Source organism: Chelon labrosus (genome assembly GCF_963514085.1).
Source record: "Chelon labrosus genome assembly, chromosome: 22".
NCBI classification, from domain to species: Eukaryota; Metazoa; Chordata; class Actinopteri; order Mugiliformes; family Mugilidae; genus Chelon; species Chelon labrosus.
Window position 1 is genome coordinate 13,651,225 of NC_140355.1, and position 12,030 is coordinate 13,663,254.

The 12,030-nt window shown below is 42.5% G+C and overlaps 1 protein-coding gene across 1 annotated transcript in view; it reads right to left on the reverse strand.

Moving 5' to 3' along the window:
* bmpr1bb (bone morphogenetic protein receptor, type IBb) overlaps positions 1-12,030 on the reverse strand; it is a 59,701-nt gene that overhangs the window by 9,819 nt on the left and 37,852 nt on the right. The window contains exon 3 of the mRNA XM_084571654.1: positions 10,983-11,307. Within this exon, the coding sequence (XP_084427780.1) occupies positions 10,983-11,073 (91 nt within the window). The 5' untranslated portion in view covers positions 11,074-11,307. The remainder of the gene's footprint in view (positions 1-10,982; positions 11,308-12,030) is intronic.

Consider the following 12,030-nt stretch of genomic DNA (forward strand, 5'->3'; position numbering starts at 1 on the left):
CTCAAGACCGCTCTGGCCGAAGATTTTGAGAACATTAAATCTGAACTACAGGCAGTAAAAGCGGAGCTAGCCACCAACACCGCGGCTATCCGCTCCGACGTGGAGACGATGAAAACAACCGTGGCGCACATGGAACAGGGACTCTCCTCATGCTCCGATGATGTGACTACTCTGTTGGCAAAAGTGGGGAAACTCGAGACGGAAGTCGGGACACTACGGGAGAAATGTCTGGACATGGAGGGACGGATGAGGCGGTCCAATATCCGAATATTAAATGTCCCAGAAACCTCAGGCTCCAGCACACCTACAGCCGTCTCCAAGCTGCTAAAACAAGTGCTGAAAATGGATAAAGATGTCCTGATCGACCGGTCCCACAGAGGTCTACAGTCGAGAAACCAAGACAAACCCCGGGTTATCATAGCAAAAGTCCACTACTACCAGGACTGTGCTGACATCCTCCGTCGTGCCAGGGAGTCCGGACCGCTCCGTCTCAATGGGACCGACATCTCCATCTTCCCGGACTACCCTCCAAGTGTCGTCCAGGCCAGATCTACCTTCACCGAGGTGAGACGACTACTTCGTGGACGAGAGGGGGTTAAATACGGCCTCCTCTACCCAGCGCGACTCCGGGTTACACACGACGGAATCGAGAAGCAGTTTCAAGACGCCGGGGAAGCTATGGCTTATGTGAGAACCAAGATCCTGTTGGGACCCTCCAAAAACTGACCATGATTCAGAATGAATGCGACTGTTTAATACGAATAAGGTTGGTGTTATCCATTTTGTTGTGTAAATACAAATTGGCAGTTTACGTAACCAAATAGTTCCAGTCTGTTTTGCATGAAGAAGTGAGCACATAAGATATGAAAACTGAGCTGTTTTCATTTTTCTATTTTCATTTCTATGCAACAGTTTGACAAAGCAATATATGTTGTGGTTGTATTTGAAGCATTTTCTGCTTACCTCATACGAAACTAAGCTTTACAGTAAAGCAGAGCCTGTTCCTTCAGAGCTAGTATATCCTCCCACAAACACTTCAATGTGTTGTTATTACTGCGAGGGGTTTGGGAGCCACCTTGTTCTTTCAGGTGAGGGTTGGGAAGTAACTGTACCTGGGTTTATAATTAATCTCTTTTCCTCTTTTTTCTTTCTCCTTCGGCTCATTTTTATTGTTACTTGTCTCTTTAGGGATCCTTCACACGATTCTCGAAGTATAAATACAGGCAGACTTTATACTCCATTACCACTTTTCCATTTTCAAATATGTCTATAATTAACAAGATAACCAATTGTGACGTAACCTTTATAAGCTGGAATGTGAAATCTCTGAACCACCCCACTAAACGCAGGAAAGTATTGACCCATTTGAAAAAACTAAATGTGGGAATTGCTTTTCTCCAGGAGACACACCTCCGAACCTTTGATCATTCCCGACTCAGAGGAGGATGGATCGGGCAATCGTATCATTCTAACTTTCATTCCAAATCCAGAGGCGTGGCCATCCTGATTAATAAAAACATCCCATTTGTTATGTCAAAAGTTGAATCAGACTCCTCAGGGCGCTACATAATTGTGGTGGGCAGATTGTACAATACACCAGTTATTTTGGCTAACGTATATGCACCACATTGGGATGACAGCTCTTTTTTAACAAATTTTTTCACCCATATCCCCAACATGAATACACACCGTCTTATCATTGGAGGAGATATGAACTGCACATTATCACCTACTCTGGATCGCAGCTCAGCTAGGACAGTGCCTAAATCCAATACAGCAACTCAACTGCAACTTTTTCTTGATACAAACGGCATAGTGGATGCGTGGCGCTTTCAAAATCCTACAGCTAGAAGTTACTCCTTCTTTTCCCCAGTTCACAAAACATACTCACGTATAGATTATTTTTTTTTAGACAAAAGCATGCTTTCGCTAGTTAAAAAGTGTGATTATCAAGCAATAATTATTTCAGATCATGCCCCCTTGCTGATGACGTTATGTCTACCAATCTCCCAAGCTAACTATCATCCCTGGCGCTTCAACACTCTATTACTTTCAAATGAAGACTTCATCAAATTCATCTCTTCTGAAATAACCCTCTTTCTCGAACATAATCAGACGCCAGGAATGTCTTCCTCAACAGTGTGGGAGTCCATGAAAGCCTACCTGAGGGGGCAAATAATATCTTATAGCGCACAACAAAGGAAACATCATAATATGAGACTTGAACAGTTAACAAACGATATTCTCAAATTAGATACAATACTTGCTACCACGCCCTCTGACGATCTATTCAAAACGCGATTGACTCTTCAAACAGAATTCAATCTGCTATCCACGAGACATATTGAAAATTTAATGAACAAATTACAAAGTAAAACATACGAATGCGGTGAAAAGATGGGGAAAATTCTCGCACATCAACTACACCAGAAGACTGTAGATAGGACTATAGCCGAAATAAATGATGATTCTGGCATTAAACACTTAGATCATTCTGAGATTAATTCATGTTTTCATAAATTCTATTCTAAGCTGTATGATAGTGAATCTCTCGGTGACCATGCCCTCTTTAACTCATTCTTCAGGAAAATAAATATCCCCACAATTAACAATGAAACTGCATCAGATCTAGACAAGCCTTTTTCTGTAGAGGAGCTTATAAATGCGATTAACTCCATGCAAACTGGAAAATCTCCTGGACCCGACGGATTCCCAAGCGAATTCTTCAAAAAATTCTGTAACGAACTGTCTCCTATCCTATTGTCTGTATTTGAAGAATCATACACCGCTGGTTCTCTCCCTCCAACTATGCGTCAAGCGACCATCTCTCTCATTCCTAAAAAAGATAAAAATCCCTTAGATTGTGGCTCATATCGTCCTATCTCCCTTTTAAATGTAGACAGTAAGATTCTCTCCAAAATGTTGGCCTGCCGCCTGGAAACATTATTGCCCTCAATCATAGCCGATGACCAAACTGGCTTTATTAAAGGACGTCACTCCTTTTTTAACATTAGACGCCTACTTAATGTTCTTTATGGTCCCACTCCACCCAACGTTCCAGAAATCTTAATATCACTTGACGCTGAAAAGGCATTTGATCGGGTGGAGTGGGATTATCTTTTTTACACCCTTGAACAATTCGGATTTGGTGAAAAATTCGTTTCATGGATCAGGATTTTATATTCTTCTCCACTAGCAGCTGTCCGAACAAATAACAACCTCTCCTCTTACTTCCCTCTCCATCGTGGTACCCGACAGGGGTGCCCCCTGTCACCACTTCTATTTGCGATCGCAATCGAACCTCTGGCTTTGGCGCTACGTGGTGAAGACAACATAAAAGGAATACGGAGATATGACTTAGAGAATAAAGTCTCATTGTATGCCGATGATATGCTTCTATACTTGTCTCATCCTTTAACCAGTCTGCCAATTACACTTTCTCTGCTTGAAGAATTCAGCAAAATATCAGGATACAAGATTAACTTACAGAAATCAGAAATTATCCCAGTGAACACAGCAGCTAAGCAAATTAACTTCAGTTCATTCCCACTTACAGTCAGTCAACAAAAATTCAAATATCTAGGAATCTGGGTTACACATGCCTTTAAAGACATGTTCAAATTTAATTTTTCATCCCTACTGACTAATCTTAAACATGATCTGGAACGTTGGAGTTTACTTCCCCTGTCATTGGGGGGGAGAATTAATATAATAAAAATGAACATTTTACCTAAGTTCCTGTATATCTTTCAGTGTATTCCCATATATCTATCTAAATCCTTTTTCATCTCAGTGGATAAATTAGTGTCTGGATTTATATGGAACAAGAAAAACCCCCGAATAAGGAAACAGATTTTACAACGGCATCGTAAACAAGGAGGACTATCTCTCCCTAATTTCCAATATTACTACTGGGCCGCTAATATCAGATCTATGCTATTCTGGAAAGATTCTCCATCCGTTGACACCATTCCCGATTGGTTGCAAATGGAAAACTCCTCCTGCTCCCATACTTCCTTACATTCGCTTCTATGCTCGAAACTTCCTCCTTCAGATCCCATATCTAAATTCACCTTAAATCCGATCGTGAAACACTCTTTTAGAATATTAACACAATTTAGACGAAGTTTCTCGCTCAGAGACCTGCCAACTTGCGCTCCTATAACTAGAAATCACCAGTTCATACCGTCAACCACAGACGGTGCATTCCATGAATGGACTAATAGAGGAGTTGCTACAATAGAAGATCTATTTATTAATAATACTTTTGCATCTTTTGACCAATTAAAGTTTAAATTTGACATCCCAAACTCAAATTTTTTCAGATTTTTACAATTACGTAGTTTCGTAGCAGCATCATTCCCTCGGTTCCCATCACAGCCTCCTAGTACTCTTCTAAATTACATTCTGATGCTTGATCCAAATGCCAGAAGAAACATTGGAAATATATACTCCTTACTAAATTCATATAATTTGGAGCCTCTGACATTATTAAAAACAAAATGGGAGGCTGATTTGGGGCTTGAACTTTCAGAGGAAACTTTCGAAAAAGCCTTGGATAGGATACACTCCTCTTCAATTTGCCTACGTCATACAGTTATTCAGTTCAAAGTAATACATCGCCTTCATTGGTCAAAAGTAAAACTATCAAATATCATACCTACTGTTGACCCCACTTGTGACCGGTGTATACAGGCGCCAGCCTCCCTTTCACACATGTTTTGGTTCTGTTCGAAACTAGATAATTTCTGGCAGTCAATTTTTAAAACTTTTTCGGATGTTTTACAAATCTCTCTTGAACCGTCTGCCATTATAGCCATATTTGGAATAATGCCTCAAGGCATTCATCTGAACCGCCAGGCACAGAATATGATAGCCTTTGCATCTTTAATTGCTAGGCGACTAATACTAATCAGGTGGAAGGAGAAATTTCCCCCAACCTTTAAAATGTGGATCAATGATCTTCTGCACCATCTGTCACTGGAGAAGATCCGTTATTCTACCAAAGGATGTATTCAAAAATTCTACGCTATCTGGAAACCATTTTTAGTCTATATAGAGAAATTAGACAAGTAAGCCCTTAATTTTTTTTTTTTTTTTTTTTTTTTTTTTTTTTTTTTTCCCCTGCTTCTCTCTCTCTCTTTAAATTTATTTACTTTCCCCCTTTTTAATATAATTTTATTTACCTATTTATTTTTCTCTAAAGATCTGTTTACTACATTGTTTTACTAAGGTACAGTACTCTTGTTGCAGGGATGGGGGGTGGGGGGGTGATTGTTGTCTTATCCATGCCATGTACAATCTCTTATCATTCACTTCTGGAATTCATGTACTTTGTATATCTCTTCATGTGTAAATATTAATAAAAAGACTTGGAGCAAAAAAAAATTATGTCTCATAAATGTTGGGTCTATTATTGCTGTGATAATTTGAAAAAAAAAAAATTGATTTCACTGAGTCGGAACCGGCTTGACATACTGTCACCGACTCAATAGCTGCCTTATTACACGATAGATTGAAATACGTTCCGACATCAGACAGACAATGGCGGTCACTCAAAATAAAATAACTGGAAATCAATCCAGGAAGAAAATACTCTTGTTGCCTGGGATGAGATTAGATAGAAATGTAATCAGGGGGTTTTATGTCCAGAATAAATCTTTGTATGAACAATTAACAAGAGCAGACATCACAACACTACAGGCATTTAAGCGTTGAGCTGTGACGCTCACACAGACTGTTCCCTGTTAGTCATAGGCAGAGAGGAAGACATGAGAGAAGGAGTAGATAAGTTACTCCAGGTGGTCATAATAAATCACCTCCTCAAAGGAGACATCTTCCCCAGTGTCTCCAGTGTGCACTCTGACCCCCAGGAGGTCACAACCAACCTGCAAAGGGGCCATACATCCTCCTCCACTCGACCGTTGCACCCTCATTCCTCTTAGCCTCCTGCAGGCTTCAAAGGCCTCTGCCACATGAGACACTCACACATGTGCACATATTGTACGCGCACGCACGAGAACGTGTCCGAGGAGCGCATTCCACGCCATCTCCTCCCACCCTGCCGCTACGCCCACGTCAAGTCATCTGTTTCAAACGCGGAGCTTCTAGCAACCTGTTTTCTGTTTACCGCCCGTGACCAGGCTGCCTCTGTGAAGTAGAAGTGACATGATCACTATGAGGCTCCCATGGCCCCGAGCAGAAAATGCCACAACAAATTTATGGAGGGATACCTTCCCCGCATGCAAACCTCGGTAAAAAAAAAAAATAGTTTCACCGTCGGAGGTTCGCACTGGTTGCACAGAAAAAATGTTGCACGAGGGTGTGACTACGGCAAAGAGATGCTATGTCCACAACAAAATACTCAAACACAGACAGGCGTGTACACAGACAAACTGACGGACTTAAACACAGTGGATGCCAGCAACAGAGACAGACTCACGTGGAATAACAGGGACTTACTAATAAATTTAAAAAAGATCTTAACCATTATGGGTAAGACGCACATTATTTTATTTAAAATATAAATTTCCTGTGATAACAAAGGGTCAGCTATGTACAAAACTGCAGGACAATTTACATATCTACACTTTCAAGTCACCCCTTCTTCCTTAATCTGTACTTCAGTATAATACAAGTGAAAAACTGGTTTAAAAAAAAACTGGTTTAAAAAAAGTGTTTGACTGCAACACGGCCACAAAGAACACACTAGCATTCACACTAACTCACACACTAGATGGACAGACAGAAAACAGGTGGAGATGCTGGCAACACAGGAGTTGCAGACACCACATGTCGCACTCGTCTCAACACACCACCTCGATCCCATCTCATATTTTTTAATATTGTCCACCCGCAATTCCCATCGACGCATCTCGCTGCTCGTCTATCCGTCCATGTGGTCTGGACTTACTGGAAAAAGCCACAAGCCACTGAGAAACGCCAGGCTTCATTACAGCCATGCTGAGAGGCTACGACCATAGCGCCACCACAATATGTCACTTTACCCCACAGTATCACCTCTGCCAAAAAACCAGCAGGGTTCTGTTTTTCGGCTCAAAGTTGTTCAAGGTTCCTCACGACTTAGAAATATATTTGCTGTAACTTTAACGGATGAAAGGCCTGGATTGTAAAACTAATTTGCTTTTGTGCCAAGAGTTAAGGTTAGGAGGAGATAAATGTCACTCTCATGCCTGTCTGCTAAATATGAAGGCACGGCCAGCTAACTTAGATTAACACTGAGATTGGAAACATGGGGAAATAATACAGCTGGAATGTGTCCAAAGGTCACAGTATCCACCTGCTACCACCTCTACAGCTCATTAATTAACACACTAGGTGCCTGTAAGCAAACTGTTATGAGGTTTTATATCCATCTAACCACCTGCAAGAAATTGGGTGAGCACATTTTCCAAATTTGTTAACTTTTAAATAATGCACTAGGAAATGTTATTATTCAAAAGCTTCCATTTTATTGGTTCAGAACGCAAGGATGATTAGTAGTCCCTGCCAGAAAATAGTCCCAAGTTTCCAAATCTCACAAGGTTGATACACCGATCATTATCAATATCAGCCAAAACATTAAAACTCCCAACAGGAGAAGTGAATAACATTGACTTTTTTGTGACAATTCAATGTTCTGCTGGGAAACCTTTGGACCTGGCATTCATGTGGATGTTACTTAGACAAGTGCCACCCACCTAGACCTGACCAGGCACCCCCAGCCCATAGCAATGACACCCCTTGATGGCAGCAGCCATCCCCAGCAGGATGCAGCCTGACACATGCACACACACAAAAATGGTTTAGGAACAACAAAAAAAACAAAAACACGAAGAACAGCACAAGGTGTTGACCTGGCCATCAAATTCACTAGATCCCGAACTGATCAAGTATTTGTGGGATTATCCACAGAGGCCCATCCCCTCAACCCATAGGACCCAAAGGCCCCCACTAACAACATTCTGGTGCCAGACATCACAGGACACCCTCAGAAGCCCCATGTCCATTCTCTGATGAGTCACAACTGCTTTTTAGACACAAGGGAGACCTACACTATATTAAGACGGTGGTCATAACGTTATGCCTGATCGGTGTATATTAACATGGCACACATGAGCAGATATAATGCTAACATAAACATTCGCATACAGCTTTTCCTCCCAGGCCTGACCACTGGAGCAGCACATCTGCCTGGGGATCAAATTCTGTGTGGGGGAACCGTATCCACATCCTGACAGGAAGCGGCGCACAGAAGGCTGAAGGAGCCCGGTCCTGCTGAGGACCAACTGCTGCTGTTTTGTACCTCTGGACCGCCACGCCACACTACACTCTGACCTTCCTCCACAACACTCCAAACATGCCTTCCAAAGGGCGCATCAGTGCTGCATAAAATGTTCAGTGCCATCTTGCAACATGTAGAGGAAATGTTTTTCCCTTTCAAACCAACAGATTTTGTGAATATATTTTATGAATTCAATCACGTGCAGTTCATTTGCAGCACAAATAGAGCAGAACAGCTCCTTCTGAACTTCATGATTATTCTTTTTTCTCATAAAGTGGAGCCACGGAAAAGAAACACTTGTTGATAACGACAAAACCAATACCCCTTTGAGTGCTCCTACAGAGACACGCTGACATTTTCAGGTATTTGAAGATTGCTGTGAACAATAATAATAATAATAATAAAAACTAATGAATGAAAACTACAAATTCTACTTGTAAAGCAACTCCTCACTGAGTCCTGTTTATTGATCAGGCTAGCACAACTGTGTGGTGGTCTAGTTTAATGGTCTAGTTTTGTCGATTTGAAGTGTATATCAGTGCTGTAAGTGATGGACCACAGTGGGTTTGTCCTTGTAGCAGTGGAATCCAAAGTTGTTATGGTTTGATAGTTACTCAGTTACAAAAGAACACGAAAGATCCAGCATTAAACTAGAAGAAATAAGTCAAAAACAATATCATATAAAACAATATAATGACTGTAACATCATTATCCCACACCAGCACCAGATTCTTCATATTTCCACGGCAGTGCCACCGGCCAAACGGGGCTAGGACTCATCTATTTTCCGTGAACCTCTCCAGCTTACAGAAACAGGTGGCAAATTGGCCGTGCCGCTCAGATTTACGGACAACCTCCCACGTGTTGAACTCATTTGGGTGACCTTTAAAAGATCAGATCACAGAGGAAGGAGAGAAGGTAGCCGGCGGCTGACGTATCGGTGCAAAAGACTGAAAGAGAGGAAGGCCAACACTGCAGAAAAAGCATGAAATATGTCAGCTCAGGGCTTCACTTTTATTTAATATTTGTCAGACTGCACTGCCAGGAATAAGCAGAACCTTTGTCTTCTATTGTCTAATAATGCAGCTGCGCTAAGATGTTACACTCCAGAGGTTTTTTTTTTGGTTTTTTTAATCTGAATTCCACTCCATCTTCCCACATGCTTGATATCTTGTGTGGCTCGTTTCAAACTCACCGAGTTTCTCTTAGCTCAGTCTGTGCAGAGAAAAGCAAAGGAAACTCTCTAAAGGAGCATTCATCAGCAGCTGAGGTATTTCATGACCAACCGTGAAAGTTACATTCAGTTCTGCAGTCAGCATGGGATTTTACAGCTGGTCTTCAGTTTTGACACATTTTCAGCACAGAATGGCTTTGTAGCATGATTTAATTTAAAGTGTGCCTTAATGTTAAGTTAACTGTACGCACATTAGTTATTAAAATTCACATTGACGACTAATCTCCCTGCAGCCGAATTTCTAAAATCCTCAAATACATCAATCACAATTCTGTGAATATGCTGTTAAAAGTTCAGTCTTATAGGTTGAAAGGTTTGTGATGTGTTGGGAAAATAAGAAACACACCGCCACATATGACAAATTAACTCTAATGTTTAGCAAGACACCAGAAGTGACATTTAAGGAAAACCTAGTCACGGCTAAGAGCCACACGCTGAACATTTCCAGACCACCCCTTTATCGCAGCATTTATAAACACTGTGTTAGTGTGAGTGTGTGTGTGCACGCGGTATCTGGTTTAACAGCTTGACACCGATGTGTTTTTACTGAGTGTGAGCCATTAAAAGAATAACTGCAGCTAAATATCGTTTCCACAACAGGTTCATGTGTGGTGTAAAGTTTTCATTGATTATTGGACGTATAAAATGTCAGAAAACTGGAAATGCAATTTTTAGAAAAGGCCAAGATTATATCCTCACATAGAGAATAATGTCCCATTGCCAAATGAGTTCAGTTCAGTATCATGAAAACCAAAGAAATCAATCAATTATAAAAATAGTTGCAGATAAATTTCAAGCCAAGTGACTAATTTGAGAAATTTTGAGATCACAAAAGCATTGAATTTATGCACAATTAGAGTTTCTCACAGATTAATTAATGTTTTAAAATGTCTACATCAAAAACAGGAAGTCCCCAAAACATAGTTCTATCGACTGACTATCTTTCTCTCCTTTCTTTCATCAGACCAGAACAAATGCACAAGTGTCATCTTCTTAAAGGGTGGGAGCTCGTCGACCCTGCCAGCTTGTCACAACCTTACGGGGCACCGTGACACTGTTGGCATTCTTCGCAAAAGACAACTGGCTGTCCATCTTCAAACAATTCAAAACATGAACGGGGGTTCTGGACGAAGGGAGGGAGGGAGAGAAGGAGGGGGGTGGGAAGGGACAGATAAATGCGCACCCGTTCTCATGGTAGGCCCCCGTGGAGATCATAATAGCTTGCGCTCATCATAAATACCACGGGGTAAAAAATAGACGGATAACCTCACGAGCGAGCTCCATCGACCTGTCAGCTCGTGATACTGTCAATAAAAACGTGTGAAAACAAGTTTCTGATTCAACCAGGGCCGGCCTCCCATCTCAAAGCAGAAATATAAAAAGAAAACACGGCTTTAATGTGACTCTTGCGGCGACACGGCGATAACAGGACAGAGGAAGCATCAAAAGAAACGCAGTACTCACCGTCAGACCCGCAGCTCAGAGATGCTAGTCCAGTCACCAGAAGAACAGCCTGCCAGGCCCACTCCTGGGGCAGGCACGCCGCCACCATCATGCCAGCACCAACTTCCTTCTAATCCCCGAGGCGCTGCCACAACGATCGCACCCCGCGCAACAAGCCGGAGGTGCGAGAGTGCGTCCTGTATCCTTCCGTGAAAGAGGGTCAGTCCTCTCTCTGCGCACAAGTGTTTCTCTGTGAGCGGCTGCCACTCTGCCTCTGTGCACTCTCAGGAACTTCCCACAGCTCACAGTCGCCTCGCAGCCTCCAGCACTACTCCACACTGACAGCCTGGGAGAGACAGACATGGAGAAAGAAGAGGGGGACAAAAGAAGGGGGGAGGAGGAGGAGGAGGAGGAGGAGGAGGAGGAGAAGGAGGAGGAGGGTGTTACTTGGTTGCTCTCTCACACTGTGCTATTTGTCCAGCCCTTTCTACGGCCGCTCCACCGCAGAGGAGAACAGCTGAGTATATCCACACATGCCCTCCGCCTCGGCCGCGCACACCAGCGCTGGAAATTCTCACATCACTCATGCACGGAAAGGAGAGCGGAGAAGGAGACGAGGGGGTGAACCGGGGCCGCGGATGTGTACATGAATGAGGTGTGAAAGGCAGCGGTGAAAGCATTATGAACTGCTGCCACAGGCATGCAATCACACAGCATGCCAAGAGGGACACGGAAACTACAATAAGAACCCGAGCACTATAAACTCACAGAGGACACGTACATATACAAGGGTAAAAACCAGCCGGTGTCAAATCCTGCAAGGCAGAAGAAAATAGGAGCTCAGAGGTGTTTGATGAACCGAAGCAAGAACCCAGACTTGTGTTTGTTGTTAGTGTGAACGGGCCATTGCAGGCTATCCAGCCCGGCTCAGCAATGCTGCTCTTGAGTTTCATGCGAGTCTGTGTCCATGCAGAAGAAGTACAGACATTAATCCTGTTAAACTCTTGACAACAAAGACAATTAAAAGAGAAGGTGCTGCAAATGCTAAGCTGTTGTATTCATATTCCAA